Source organism: Artemia franciscana, chromosome 6 (genome assembly GCF_032884065.1).
Source record: "Artemia franciscana chromosome 6, ASM3288406v1, whole genome shotgun sequence".
Taxonomy (NCBI): Eukaryota; Metazoa; Arthropoda; class Branchiopoda; order Anostraca; family Artemiidae; genus Artemia; species Artemia franciscana.
This window is the reverse complement of record NC_088868.1, coordinates 27,569,175-27,585,637: the sequence shown is the minus strand read 5'-3', so window position 1 is coordinate 27,585,637 and position 16,463 is coordinate 27,569,175. Positions and strand designations below refer to the sequence as shown.

Genomic DNA, 16,463 nt, shown 5'->3' with positions numbered 1-16,463 from the left:
GGGGCTGCAAGTTACAAACTTTGACCTGTGTTTAAATATAGTAATGGTTACTGGGAAGTGTACAGACGTTTTCAGGGGGATTTTTTTGGTTTGGGGGAAGAGTTGGGGGGAGGGTAACAGGGGTTTGGGGGAAGAGTTGGGTGGAGGGTTACAGGGGAGGATCTTTCCATGGAGGAACTTCTGATGGGGGAAGAGACTTTCAATGGAGGGGGCGCAGGATTTTCTAGCATTATTTAAAAAAAACAATGAAAAAATAAATAGGAAATGTTTTCTCAACTGAAAGTGAGAAGCAGCATGAAAACTTAAAACGAACAGAAATTATTACGTATACGAGGGGTTTACCTCCTCGTAATACCTCGCTCTTTACGCAAAAGTATTTTTAGTAGTTTCAACTATTTATTCTACGGCCTTTGTGATTCAGGGGTCATTCTTAAGGAAATGGGACAAAATTTAAGCTTTAATGTAAAGAACGAGGTATCGACGAGGGGTGAGCCCCCTCATATGCGCAATAAAAACATGCGAATATAGAAGTTCGCTACGTAATTTAATTCGTAAATTATGTATATTTTTTACTTACGAAAACATTCGTAAAAAATTATAAGTTATAGTTGCCTTTTTAAGCAATCAAAAATTGGAGGGCAACTAGGCCTCCTCCCTTACTCCTTTTTTCTCAAAATCTTCCGATTAAAACTATGAAAAGGCCATTTAGCCCCCAAAAAATAATATGCAAATTTCGTTTTAATTATTCATGTGCGAAGAGCCAAGATCAAAACATGCATTAATTCAAAAACGTCCAGAAATTAAACAAAAAAAACAAAACAAGTTTTTCAAATGAAAGTAAGGAGCAACATTAAAACTTAAAACGAACTGAAATTACTCCGTATATGAAAGGGGCTTTTCCTCCTCAGCGCCCCCCTCTTTACGCTAAAGTTTTTTTTACTGTTTTTAAATGTAGAGTTAAGAGAAAGAGTCAAACTTTAGCGTAAAGAGCGGGGCGCTGAGAAGGAAAAGCCCCTTTCGTATACGGAGGAATTTCTGTTCGTTTTAAATTTTAATGTCACTCCTTACTTTCATTTAAAAAAAACATTTTTTTTTTTGTTTAATTATTATTAAGACTCTTTAGTCTCTTTAATATTAGTTTGCCCATTAAAAAAGGTTAACAAAAGATTAAAAAAGGAAGAACGATACGACAGAAAATGAAATATTTAATTAATAATGATATTTTAAGGCTATGTTTGTTCTTTAACATCTTACTTCGTTCATTAAAAAAAAGTTAAAAAGCTTAAAAAAAGATTAAAAAAGGAAAAACGATACAACAGAATATGAAGCATTTAATTATTGTTGTTATTATTAAGAATGTATTTCTTCTTTAACGTATTGCTTTGTTTATTAAAAAAGGTTAAAAAGGTTAAAAAAAATTAAAAAAAGGAAGAACGATAGAACAGAATATGAAACATTTAATTATTGTTGTTATTATTAAGACTGTTTCTTCTTTAACATATTGCTTTGTTTATTAGAAAAGGTTAAAAAGGTTAAAAAAAAAATAAAAAAAGGAAGAACAATACAACAGATTAAGAAATATTTAATTATTGTTGTTATTATTAAGACAGTGTTTCTTCTTTAACATATTGCTTTGCTTATTAAAAAAAGGTTACAAAGATTAAAAAAATTCAAAAAAAGAAAGAGCAATACAACAAAATATGAAACGTTCAATTATTATTGTTATTATTAAGACTATGTTCCTTCTTTAACATAATGCTTTGTTCATCAAAAAAGGTTAAAAAAATTAAATTAAAAACAGGAAGAACGATACAAAAGAAAATAAAATATTTAATAAATATTGTCATTATTAAGGCTGTGTTTCTTCTTTAACATGTTACTTTGTTCATTAAAAATCCTTTATTCTTATTTTCAAAGATAGGACCTGTTTCTAAGCACCATGCATTAATTCAAAAACGTTCAGAAATTAAATTAAAAAAAAAAAACAATTTTTTTTAACTGAAATTAAGGAGCGATATTAAAACTTAAAACGAACAGAAATTACTCCGTATATGACAAAGGCTGTTCCCTCCTCAACACGCCGCTCTTTACGCTAAAGCTTTTTACTGTTTTAAAAAGTAGATGTGAGAGAAAGAGACACACTTTAGCGTAAAGAGGGGGGGGGGCTTTGAGGAGGGAACAGCCTCTTTCATATACGGAGTAATTTCTGTTCGTTTTAAGTTTTAATATCGCTACTTACTTTCAATTAAAAAAACTTGTTTTTTTTTTTATTTAATTGCAAGAAGAAATAAAACGTTTTAGTTCAGTTTCACTATAGAAACATTTACAATGTTTTCTATAAACTTGATTCTGTGCCGGAAATCTTGCCATTTATACCTTCTTTTTTTCTTAGAAAAAGAACGAGCTATTTTAAACGCATGGAACTTCTTTGAAAAGTTATTTAAATAAAATTTGCAGGGAAGAGGAGGGAGTTACACCTAGAAGTCATTGTTGGATATTGTAAGCCTTTACTATCATCTGTGGAAGTAAACATTTGGTAGCTTAGAGGATTATGGCCTTTTTAACCTTAATTCAAAGGACAGAGCCTGCCAAATCATCCTATTAATCCAAAATTCAATCTTTCAATCTTCAATCTTTACCGACGAGGGAGCAGATCATAGGTCAAGCAGAGAGTAGATTCTCGAGTATCGCATATTAACTCGTGTCTTCAATATGTCAATAGGAGGTCCTTCAAATCCTTCTAGAGGAAGAATCCTCTCATAACTTCCCTTCATTTGAAAAAGAACATTTGGTAAGAACGTGTCACGAAACCGATGTTTTTAGCAGACAATGGTAGTTTAAAATAGTGGGTCCTAAGAAAACTAAGATCATAGAAGAAGAAATAAAAACTTTTGCTTGATTGGCAGCGGGAAAATTTGCAGCATCATCTATATCTTAAATCTTACCGAAAGGCTTTAATATTACATTTTTTTTCTTAACAAACAGGCGAGATTATTCTAAACGACCAGAATTTCTTTTAAAGGATTTTAAAATAAAACTGAGTGGGAGGAAGATGGGGGAAGAGGTTAACCCTGGGAATTCATTGCTGGATAAGCCCTTGTTGTATTCATCTGCCTAGTAATCAATTGCCCAGGGTAAGAAAAGCAGTAATAGCAGAGTTTCGTCACTTCAGCTTTGTCGTGGGTCATTTTGTAAATATGTAGCTTAGATAAGAAAGACCGTATGGTTGCTGTTTCAGAATGAAATTCAAGCAACTGGAGGAGGGGGTACTAGCTCAATAAATTCAGTAATTCATTTTAGGGCAATAAATTCATTTTACTTCGCCTTAAGTAAATTCAAACCGTTTTAAACAATCACCTGCTAAACAAACTTCAAGTTTGTTTAGTCTTTGTTCCAACGAAAACCTTCGCAAACACACTTTAAATAAAGACATAGCAACGAAGACAACGGTTAAGTACCGTAGCATCAAAAGAAACACGTAATTCTTATTTCTGATTGATGGATTTTCTGATGGTTTATTTCAGCACAGCAACTGATCAAAAAATCATCATGATTCAAATAAAGTCGAATGAAAGATTTTCGTTAGGGGAAGCAGAGGTGGAAAAATAAAAAATCCGCCTGTGGGCATGTATTACATGAATTTTTGATGTTTTTTTACGAGTCGGACAGTTTTTTTCTTTTTAGCACAATTACCATTCAATTAAATAAGCTTTTCTAAAACAATAGAAAAATTTAGCGTAACGAGCAAGAGGTCGAGGATGGGGCAGCACCCCTCATACACAGAATGCCCCTTACTTTTAGTTGAAGAACTTGTTGTTTTAAACTAATCCTCGGTATCAAGTTCTGAGCGTTCTAAACATTTTTACAATTTGTCTATTACGGTTGCCCCCGTAAAGTCTGCAAACCAAGATTCGAATATTGGAAAGTACATTGATGACAGTGGTCAAATATGGCTCTGAAGCATGGGCACTCCAAAAAGCAGATGAAAATTTGCTAGATGTTTTCCAGAGAAATTACCGACAGACTGTTATGGGCACCAGACTGTATTTCAAACAAAAAGTGCGGTTCGATCTCACTTTCTAGGGCTATAACGAGAGAAAGGTTAAGATGGCTAGACCACGTTCTGTGGATTAAGGATGACATAGTGTCGAAGGTTGTTCTTTTCGGCCAACCGTCTACAGCTAAACGGAAAGCAAGCCGTCCGCGGTTGGGGTGGAAGGATGTCATAAAGAAAGATTTAAAGGAAATGGGAACTTCCTGGAAGGGTGTAAAGAGGGAGGCTTTGAATAGATTGTGATGGAGGGAGAGCGTGCGTAGCTGTGTTGGCTTTAGGCGGCTTGGTGCTGCGATGAATTGTCAGTAGTAGTAGTAGCCTGAAACACCCCAAAAATGGTGTCGGATCAAAATGAAAACTGCATCATCGGAATCAGCTGAAAACTTTACTTAGGGTAGTCACAGTCTCCTTAATTTTAAGCAACAAGGAAAATCACTTTTCCACATAGGAGGCAATGATGTGCGTCGTTTTTCAATCAAAATTAAATGACAATATGGGCATCCAGGTTGTCAAAAGAACATATCTTCAATATCCTAATACCAGGTAATTATATCAAGTAGATACTTCCAAGACATAATGCTGAACCAAATGAAAAGACGCAATATACATCCAGGTTATCAAAAGGGCATAAGAGTAATATATCAGGAACCGCTAAAGATATCAACTTCACGTTTTTAAGTCCTTTGAGGAGTAAGCTGTACTAAACAAAAAAAAAACTATGTCCATCCAGGTTATCAAAAGGGCGTATCTACAATATCTCAAAAACACCTATCAAGGGTATCATGTTGAAACTTGATACGTGTTTCCTCAACTGGAAACAAATCTGGTTGCATTTATTCTTATCGTCTTATTTTTATCTTCAGACAAGTCAGAACTTTTTTTTTAAGAAATTAGCTTAAAATGCATTTATTTAAACAAACAAGCCGTCGAAACAAAATATAATGCAACAAGATGCTTATGATGAAACCACCGAGCAATATTCATCTATACTCTATATTGTAACATGTTGGGGGTCAGCATGGCTTCACCCATAGAGAAAGTAAAAATTATAAAGATTTTCAATCCATTTATTTGAATAATACTTCCCTATCCACCCACTCAAACTTCTATAGTATAACTATAGAACTTTTTTACACAATAAAATTGTACTGTGTAAAAAAGTTCTATTTTACGAAAGCACGATTTTACACACAGAACGTTTTTACTAAAACTATTGATTTTTTCGTGAAACTTTAAAAACTTATTCCTTTTCATAATCATTAAAAAAAACACTACGTCAATTAAACACGAGCAGAAACTAATTAAAAAAAAATCCATAAGAGATGTAAAAAAAGAACTGCATTAAACCAAAACAATAGAAAATGATATATGCGAAGGAAGAATTCCGTCCATGAGTCTTCAAAATAAAATTTTCTGTTTGCTAATTTTAGGTTCAAACTTCACTCTTTACTTTCGTTAGTAAAAAACTTGCTTCTTGTACCAAATCACTTAGGGTTCCATTTATTTTTGAGAAAAACATGTAAGATTTATGATTTCATATCAAATAATTTATCACTTTCAGACATTCAATTTTTCAAACACCAAGTATGGCCTACCTTTTGATGTCAATGTTTTCATCCTTTAAAATTAAAAGGATTCCATCCAATACTTCTGGTAAATGATTTATCATCTCCAGAGAGGGTATTCCACATAAAAGCTTTATCCAGGAGAGAATAAATTGTCGAGTGAAGGGGTTCTGAGAATATATCCTATCTCTTAACATTGGAATAAAGGCTTGTACGTCAAATAATGGTCCTTCGGCAACAATATCCTTCAAAAAAGGACAAGAAAATCAACAGACAAACATTTTGAATTAGGAAAAAATGAACTAAGCAACGAAAGGTAAAGGTAAAGAATACGAGGTTGGACTTTACAGTTCCTACCGGAGGTTCTGATCTCCGTTTCAGGGCCATTCAGGTAGGAAGCCCAGTGGCGGGTTGGGGTCAGCCATCCTGTGCTTTCGCATACCCTTCCTATTTATCTTCTCCAGATACCCACTTAGAGCTGGGTCTACTCTGACTGAGCTTACAGAGTCACGCCTCAGACACCCAAACGAAATAACCAGCAACAGGACTCAAACCCCTGTCATCAAGATCAAAGGATTTGAGGTCTAGCGTGTCAACTACTCAGAAATAGACAAAGAAACGAATATAAGACGATAGAAAAAATAAGAGATACTGCCAGTAGACACCAAAAACCCCGTGCTTGCATTTTTTTTCCAGATTGTTGAAAAAAGCGAAAATAACTGGAAACACTGAAAATGAACAAAATGCAACATTATTTAGAACAACAAATTTGGATTAATGATGTACAGTAAAGTCGTTCTTAAGCCAAAAAATGAATCTCGAAGCAAGCTGGTAGAGAAATGTATTAATTATTTTTGGAGGAGATTGATCCAGTTATTTCTTTACTAGAAAGTTAGCTATGCATGACGAGACAAGGTCTCGCTCCCAATTATTGAAATAAACAACAAGCCAAGCATAAATCTTTTTCTTCAAATTCTTAATATTCATTCTCACGGTATCATCAAAACTGGCCTGGTTGAGATCAAACTCATTATCCTTAAGAGAGGACCTCAAGTCAAACAATTTGCCATTTATCTTGTGTACATTACATAGGGTTGGTTGAGGATGCTTCGCCTCTTAAAAAAAAAGAACAAAAGAAGAACATATCTGAAAACTTACACAGTACAATAAATTGACCAGGTCAATTGACCTGGTCAATAAATTGACCAGTTCACTAGAACAAAAAGAGGAATATATTTTTTTTACACCTGGTTTTCGTTGTCCACTGGCAATACTTGTAACAAAAAGAAATAAAATGAATTAATAAAATGATTATAATACTAAACATGAAAAATCGTAGATAAAAACGAAGTACAGGCTACCTTTATTTAATAAAAACCAACAACAGGTAAAACAATAGGGAATTTCTAAGACAGTGAACTTCCCTCAGACAGTGAAATTCCTGTCTTAGAAACTCACTGTTGTTTTACCTGTTGTTGTTTTTAACACGAGAAATCCATTCGGGGACTATCCTTCAGAATAAAATGGTTATCCAAAAGCATAAGAAACAACTTATGCTTACACAGGATCTCTCAAAGCCAAGTCCTAAAAGTCACAATCAACATATATTACCATAATTTCCTATACACATTTCATACACAAGCTTTGTTAGAAAGAAAATGTTGTGTCAAGAAGAGGTTCTCTGAGAAAACCGTAGATAACTCCAGTTATAAACGAAGAAATATCCAGTGAAAAATATATCCCCTAAAGAGACACGCAAATGTTATAAATCAACAAGATTTTCTTCATCAATGCAAGAAGAAAAGGATTTCACAGACCTCAATAAAATCCAATCTAAATTTAGGCATTCTTAAAGGAAAAAAATTCAAACGAGGTCTAAATTTCAAGACTTTAAAAATCATCTGATTAAAGATAAAAGGAGAAACAGAGCTTTCTTGGGGAAAGATAAACTTTTCTAGAAAATGTTACATCAAAAAAGGTGAGTGCAAGTGATTTTTTTTATTCAACAGACAGCAAGAAATCACTTCAATCATGACTTTCACCTTTCTAGAGAAAAATTACTTAAAAGTTTTCAGAATTATCTGAAAATAAAGCCATAATACCTTCGTCAACTCTTGGACGAGGTGTAGTTAATTTTTCATCAAGGAACTTAACATTACAAGAAAAGTCCATATTAGAAAAAAGGTCCAAAATTTTACTTTAAAACTAATAAAATCTCAGTAGAAGAAATTATCTCTTGAATAGAAACAACTTTACACAGAAACCGCATCCTAATAAAAGATGTTAGCCAAGTAAGAACTTCTACAGTGAAAACCCTGTCAAAGTTTGCTTTAAAACCAGAAATCCCTAATAATTCTATCAAAGACATAAAGATTCTCAATAATTTAAGAAGGGGTGAATCTATTATTACTACTAAAACATACAAGGGTAACACTTTAGTGGTAATGGATACCAAGGACTACGATTCAAAATGAAACATTTTACTGAAAGATGAAAAAACATACAAAAAAATTTCTTTCGACCCGACAGACTCGTACACAACGAAGTTAAAGAACGAGTCAAAGAGTTTGAAGGAAGAAGGGAAGATTACACCTCAAATTTACTACAAATGCCAACCAAGAGGTTCTTTGTGCCCTAAATTATATGGACTTCCAAAGATAAATAAGTCAAATTTGCCATTAAGACCAATTGTTGCAAGTACAAAGTCACCAACAAGTACTCTGAGTAAGTGGCTAGTGTCATTATGTAAACCACTCATGTCGACACAAATTTCTTACATTAAGCATTCGTCAGAACTTGTGAAAAGACTAAATGAGGTTTCACAAGTTCTTCATTTTCATTCTATTTGCTACTTTAAATGATTAATCCGTTTCAAGACCATTTCACTTCCATTGTTCTTGATACTTCAACTAATCAAACTGATTCGAATGCTCATTAAATTGTCTCTGTTCTTGATATTTTTATAGTTTAAACTGAAAAAAAAAACCCGTCTCATTTTCATGGTTCTTGGTACTATTACTTTTCCTATCGATTCAAATCACCTTTTCATTTTCATTCTTCTTGCTACTTTTAATGACCGATCTGTTTCGGCCCTTTTTCATTTTCTTTGTTCTTAGTATATAACTAATCAAATTGATTCATATACTCATTTCATTGTTTCTGCTATTTGAACTTTTAGAGGTAAAATCAATTCAAATCTCATTTCATTGTCTCTGTTCTTAATACTTTTACTGGTCAAATCTTTGCAAATCCTGTTTCATTTTCATTGTTCGTGGTACTTATACAGATGAAATCGATTATAATCCCCTTTCATTTTCAGGGACTTAATACTTTTACTGGTCAAACCTTTGTAAATCCTGTTTCATTTTCATTGTTCTTGGTACTTTTACAGATGAAATCGATTATAATCCCCTTTCATTTTCAGGGTTCTTAATGCTTTTACTACTCAAACCTTTGCGAATCCTGTTTCATTTTCATTGTTCTTGGTACTTTTACAGATGAAATCGATTATAATCCCCTTTCATCTTCAGGGTTCTTAATACTTTTACTGCTCAAACCTTTGAAAATCCTGTTTCATTTTCATTGTTCTTGGTACTTTTACAGATGAAATCGATTATAATCCCCTTTCATTTTCAGGGTTCTTAATACTTTTACTGGTCAACCTTTGCAAATCCTGTCTCATTTTTATTGTCCTTGGTACTTTTACAGATGAAATCGATTATAATCCCCTTTCATTTCAGGGTTCTTAATACTTTTACTGGTCAAACCTTTGCAAACCCTGTTTCATTTTCATTGTTCTTGGTACTTTTACAGATGAAATCGATTATAATTCCCTTTCATTTTCAGGGTTCTTAATACTTTTACTGGTCAAACCTTTGAAAATCCTGTTTCATTTTCATTGTTCTTGGTACTTTTACAGATGAAATCGATTATAATCCCCTTTCATTTTCAGGGTTCTTAATACTTTTACTGGTCAAACCTTTGCAAACCCTGTTTCATTTTCATTGTTCTTGGTACTTTTACAGATGAAATCGATTATAATCCCCTTTCATTTTCAGGGAATTAATACTTTTACTGGTCAAACCTTTGTAAATCCTGTTTCATTTTCATTGTTCTTGGTACTTTTACAGATGAAATCGATTATAATCCCCTTTCATTTTCAGGGTTCTTAATGCTTTTACTACTCAAACCTTTGCGAATCCTGTTTCATTTTCATTGTTCTTGGTACTTTTACAGATGAAATCGATTATAATCCCCTTTCATCTTCAGGGTTCTTAATACTTTTACTGCTCAAACCTTTGAAAATCCTGTTTCATTTTCATTGTTCTTGGAACTTTTACAGATGAAATCGATTATAATCCCCTTTCATTTTCAGGGTTCTTAATACTTTTACTGGTCAACCTTTGCAAATCCTGTTTCATTTTTATTGTCCTTGGTACTTTTACAGATGAAATCGATTATAATCCCCTTTCATTTCAGGGTTCTTAATACTTTTACTGGTCAAACCTTTGCAAACCCTGTTTCATTTTCATTGTTCTTGGTACTTTTACAGATGAAATCGATTATAATCTCCTTTCATTTTCAGGGTTCTTAATACTTTTACTGGTCAAACCTTTGCAAACCCTGTTTCATTTTCATTGTTCTTGGTACTTTTACAGATGAAATCGATTATAATCCCCTTTCATTTTCAGGGTTCTTAATACTTTTACTGCTCAAACCTTTGAAAATCCTGTTTCATTTTCACTGATCTTGGTACTTTTACAGATGAAATCGATTATAATCCCCTTTCATTTTCAGGGACTTAATACTTTTACTGGTCAAACCTTTGTAAATCCCGTTTCATTTTCATTGTTCTTGGTACTTTTACAGATGAAATCGATTATAATCCCCTTTCATTTTCAGGGTTCTTAATGCTTTTACTACTCAAACCTTTGCGAATCCTGTTTCATTTTCATTGTTCTTGGTACTTTTACAGATGAAATCGATTATAATCCCCTTTCATCTTCAGGGTTCTTAATACTTTTACTGCTCAAACCTTTGAAAATCCTGTTTCATTTTCATTGTTCTTGGAACTTTTACAGATGAAATCGATTATAATCCCCTTTCATTTTCAGGGTTCTTAATACTTTTACTGGTCAACCTTTGCAAATCCTGTTTCATTTTTATTCTCCTTGGTACTTTTACAGATGAAATCGATTATAATCCCCTTTCATTTCAGGGTTCTTAATACTTTTACTGGTCAAACCTTTGCAAACCCTGTTTCATTTTCATTGTTCTTGGTACTTTTACAGATGAAATCGATTATAATCTCCTTTCATTTTCAGGGTTCTTAATACTTTTACTGGTCAAACCTTTGCAAACCCTGTTTCATTTTCATTGTTCTTGGTACTTTTACAGATGAAATCGATTATAATCCCCTTTCATTTTCAGGGTTCTTAATACTTTTACTGCTCAAACCTTTGAAAATCCTGTTTCATTTTCACTGATCTTGGTACTTTTACAGATGAAATCGATTATAATCCCCTTTCATTTTCAGGGTTCTTAATACTTTTACTGGTCAAAACTTTGCAAACCCTGCTTCATTTTCATTGTTCTTGGTACTTTTAAAGATAAAATCCATTATAATCCCCTTTCATTTTCAGGGTTCTTAATGCTTTTACTCCTCAAACCTTTGAAAATCCTGTTTCATTTTCATTGTTCTTGGTACTTTTACAGATGAAATCGATTATAATCCCCTTTCATTTAAAGGGTTCTTAATACTTTTACTGGTCAAACCTTTGAAAATCCTGTTTCATTTTCATTGTTCTTGGTACTTTTACAGATGAAATCGATTATAATCCCCTTTCATTTTCAGGGTTCTTAATACTTTTACTGCTCAAACCTTTGAAAATCCTGTTTCATTTTCATTGTTCTTGGTACTTTTAAAGATAAAATCCATTATAATCCCCTTTCATTTTCAGGGTTCTTAATGCTTTTACTCCTCAAACCTTTGAAAATCCTGTTTCATTTTCATTGTTCTTGGTACTTTTACAGATGAAATCGATTATAATCCCCTTTCATTTTCAGGGTTCTTAATACTTTTACTGGTCAAACCTTTGAAAATCCTGTTTCATTTTCATTGTTCTTGGTACTTTTACAGATGAAATCGATTATAATCCCCTTTCATTTTCAGGGTTCTTAATACTTTTACTGCTCAAACCTTTGAAAATCCTGTTTCATTTTTATTGTCCTTGGTACTTTTACAGATGAAATCGATTATAATCCCCTTTCATTTCAGGGTTCTTAATACTTTTACTGGTCAAACCTTTGCAAACCCTGTTTCATTTTCATTGTTCTTGGTACTTTTACAGATGAAATCGATTATAATCTCCTTTCATTTTCAGGGTTCTTAATACTTTTACTGGTCAAACCTTTGCAAACCCTGTTTCATTTTCATTGTTCTTGGTACTTTTACAGATGAAATCGATTATAATCCCCTTTCATTTTCAGGGTTCTTAATACTTTTACTGCTCAAACCTTTGAAAATCCTGTTTCATTTTCACTGATCTTGGTACTTTTACAGATGAAATCGATTATAATCCCCTTTCATTTTCAGGGTTCTTAATACTTTTACTGCTCAAACCTTTGAAAATCCTGTTTCATTTTCATTGTTCTTGGTACTTTTAAAGATAAAATCGATTATAATCCCCTTTCATTTTCAGGGTTCTTAATACTTTTACTGCTCAAACCTTTGAAAATCCTGTTTCATTTTCATTGTTCTTGGTACTTTTAAAGATAAAATCGATTATAATTCCCTTTCATTTTCAGGGTTCTTAATGCTTTTACTCCTCAAACCTTTGAAAATCCTGTTTCATTTTCATTGTTCTTGGTACTTTTACAGATGAAATCGATTATAATCCCCTTTCATTTTCAGGGTTCTTAATACTTTTACTGGTCAAACCTTTGAAAATCCTGTTTCATTTTCATTGTTCTTGGTACTTTTACAGATGAAATCGATTATAATCCCCTTTCATTTTCAGGGTTCTTAATACTTTTACTCCTCAAACCTTTGTAAATCCTGTTTCATTTTCATTGTTCTTGGTACTTTTACAGATGAAATCGATTATAATCCCCTTTCATTTTCAGGGTTCTTAATGCTTTTACTCCTCAAACCTTTGAAAATCCTGTTTCATTTTCATTGTTCTTGGTACTTTTACAGATGAAATCGATTATAATCCCCTTTCATTTTCAGGGTTCTTAATACTTTTACTGGTCAAACCTTTGAAAATCCTGTTTCATTTTCATTGTTCTTGGTACTTTTACAGATGAAATCGATTATAATCCCCTTTCATTTTCAGGGTTCTTAATACTTTTACTGCTCAAACCTTTGAAAATCCTGTTTCATTTTCATTGTTCTTGGTACTTTTACAGATGAAATCGATTATAATCCCCTTTCATTTTCAGGGTTCTTAATACTTTTACTGGTCAAACCTTTGAAAATCCTGTTTCATTTTCATTGTTCTTGGTACTTTTACAGATGAAATCGATTATAATCCCCTTTCATTTTCAGGGTTCTTAATACTTTTACTGGTCAAAGCTTTGCAAACCCTGTTTCATTTTCATTGTTCTTGGTACTTTTACAGATGAAATCGATTATAATCCCCTTTCATTTTCAGGGTTCTTAATACTTTTACTGGTCAAACCTTTGCAAATCCTGTTTCATTTTCATTGTTCTTGGTACTTTTACAGATGAAATCGATTATAATCCCCTTTCATTTTCAGGGTTCTTAATACTTTTACTGCTCAAACCTTTGAAATCCTGTTTCATTTTCATTGTTCTTGGTACTTTTAAAGATGAAATCGATTATAATCCCCTTTCATTTTCAGGGTTCTTAATACTTTTACTGCTCAAACCTTTGAAAATCCTGTTTCATTTTCATTGTTCTTGGTACTTTTACAGATGAAATCGATTATAATCCCCTTTCATTTTCAGGGTTCTTAATACTTTTACTGGTCAAACCTTTGAAAATCCTGTTTCATTTTCATTGTTCTTGGTACTTTTACAGATGAAATCGATTATAATCCCCTTTCATTTTCAGGGTTCTTAATACTTTTACTGGTCAAACCTTTGCAAACCCTGTTTCATTTTCATTGTTCTTGGTACTTTTACAGATGAAATCGATTATAATCCCCTTTCATTTTCAGGGTTCTTAATACTTTTACTGGTCAAACCTTTGCAAATCCTGTTTCATTTTCATTGTTCTTGGTACTTTTACAGATGAAATCGATTATAATCCCCTTTCATTTTCAGGGTTCTTAATACTTTTACTGGTCAAACCTTTGAAACCTGTTTCATTTTCATTGTTCTTGGTACTTTTAAAGATGAAATCGATTATAATCCCCTTTCATTTTCAGGGTTCTTAATACTTTTACTGGTCAAACCTTTGAAAATCCTGTTTCATTTTCATTGTTCTTGGTACTTTTACAGATGAAATCCGATTATAATCCCCTTTCATTTTCAGGGTTCTTAATACTTTTACTGGTCAAACCTTTGAAAATCCTGTTTCATTTTCATTGTTCTTGGTACTTTTACAGATGAAATCCATTATAATCCCCTTTCATTTTCAGGGTTCTTAATACTTTTACTGGTCAAACCTTTGCAAACCTGTTTCATTTTCATTGTTCTTGGTACTTTTACAGATGAAATCCATTATAATCCCCTTTCATTTTCAGGGTTCTTAATACTTTTACTGGTCAAACCTTTGAAAATCCTGTTTCATTTTCATTGTTCTTGGTACTTTTACAGATGAAATCGATTATAATCCCCTTTCATTTTCAGGGTTCTTAATACTTTTACTGGTCAAACCTTTGAAAATCCTGTTTCATTTTCATTGTTCTTGGTACTTTTACAGATGAAATCGATTATAATCCCCTTTCATTTTCAGGGTTCTTAATACTTTTACTGGTCAAACCTTTGAAAATCCTGTTTCATTTTCATTGTTCTTGGTACTTTTACAGATGAAATCGATTATAATCCCCTTTCATTTTCAGGGTTCTTAATACTTTTACTGGTCAAACTTTGAAAATCCTGTTTCATTTTCATTGTTCTTGGTACTTTTACAGATGAAATCGATTATAATCCCCTTTCATTTTCAGGGTTCTTAATACTTTTACTGGTCAAACTTTGAAAATCCTGTTTCATTTTCATTGTTCTTGGTACTTTTACAGATGAAATCGATTATAATCCCCTTTCATTTTCAGGGTTCTTAATACTTTTACTGGTCAAACCTTTGCAAAATCCTGTTTCATTTTCATTGTTCTTGGTACTTTTACAGATGAAATCGATTATAATCCCCTTTCATTTTCAGGGTTCTTAATACTTTTACTGGTCAAACTTTGAAATCCTGTTTCATTTTCATTGTTCTTGGTACTTTTACAGATGAAATCGATTATAATCCCCTTTCATTTTCAGGGTTCTTAATACTTCTACTGGTCAAACCTTTGTAAATCCTGTTTCATTTTCATTGTTCTTGGTACTTTTACAGATGAAATCGATTATAATCCCCTTTCATTTTCAGGGTTCTTAATACTTTTACTGGTCAAACCTTTGCAAATCCTGTTTCATTTTCATTGTTCTTGGTACTTTTACAGATGAAATCGATTATAATCCCCTTTCATTTTCAGGGTTCTTAATACTTTTACTGCTCAAACTTTTGTAAATCCTGTTTCATTTTCATTGTTCTTGGTACTTTTATAGATCAAATTCGATTATAATCCCCTTTCATTTTCAGGGTTCTTAATACTTCTACTGGTCAAACCTTTGTAAATCCTGTTTCATTTTCATTGTTCTTGGTACTTTTAAAGATCAAATCGATTATAATCCCCTTTCATCTTTAGGGTTCTTAATACTTTTACTGCTCAAACCTTTGAAAATCCTGTTTCATTTTCATTGTTTTTGGTACTTTTACAGATGAAATCGATTATAATCCCCTTTCATTTTCAGGGTTCTTAATACTTTTACTGGTCAAACCTTTGCAAATTCATATTATCGGGTACACTCGCTAAAAAAGTTGCAGACCCCCCAGATACAATAATTTAAACTTTTATTCTTAGCTCAATGTGTTCGAAATTAAACAGGCTTTCTTTTTTAATACAAAAAAATACTTTATCTTGAAAAAATTTCGAGTTTTTAGCTTTTCTGTTAGAAATTTGTTGACAAAATCTGATTTTTTTTAACTGCAGTAAAATGTGTACTATTTTTTATTTTTTTTTTACAAACAAATATCATATTTGTGTAGCCCAAAGTCTCTTCTTTCTATTGATGTAAGAATACGCTGGATTTGACCAATCTTATCTGTAAAAAAAAAAAGATGAATCGTCGAACCCCATTATAGGCCAAAATCGGTGTTTTTGGCCTATATCTCAGAAACACCCCAACGGCGAACATGCGCCCTACGATATTCGTTTTCAGCATGGTCGACTACCTTGGGATCCACCCTAACATTTTTGTATAATCTGGCGCTCTGACTAATACGATGGTGTTACTCAAAATATATTTTTTATTGAAATGAGATGTAAATAAATGTTTGAAAGCACTTACTTATTTCCATCTTTTTTCAAGAACAATACATTTTGAGTAAGAGTATCGTATATTCTCCCTCATCATATTTCAAGCATCAAAATATTACGAAAAAAATATCTGGTATTTTGAATATTCCATTTACTTATTCCCTTCTTATTTCAAGAAAATGAAATTTTTAAATTTATTTTTACATTTCGTTATTTTTTTCTCTTCATTTCAATTTTTTCTTTTACTGTTTTGAATTTTTTTATTTCATTTTTCGTTTTTTTAATTTAAATTATAA

The 16,463-nt window shown here is 32.3% G+C and overlaps 1 protein-coding gene across 1 annotated transcript in view; it reads right to left on the bottom strand.

Annotated features, from left to right (window-relative positions):
- Positions 1–16,463, bottom strand: part of LOC136028268 (protein VAC14 homolog) — a 130,441-nt gene that overhangs the window by 93,211 nt on the left and 20,767 nt on the right. Inside the window, exon 4 of the mRNA XM_065706003.1 lies at positions 5,650–5,864. Within this exon, the coding sequence (XP_065562075.1) occupies positions 5,650–5,864 (215 nt within the window). The remainder of the gene's footprint in view (positions 1–5,649; positions 5,865–16,463) is intronic.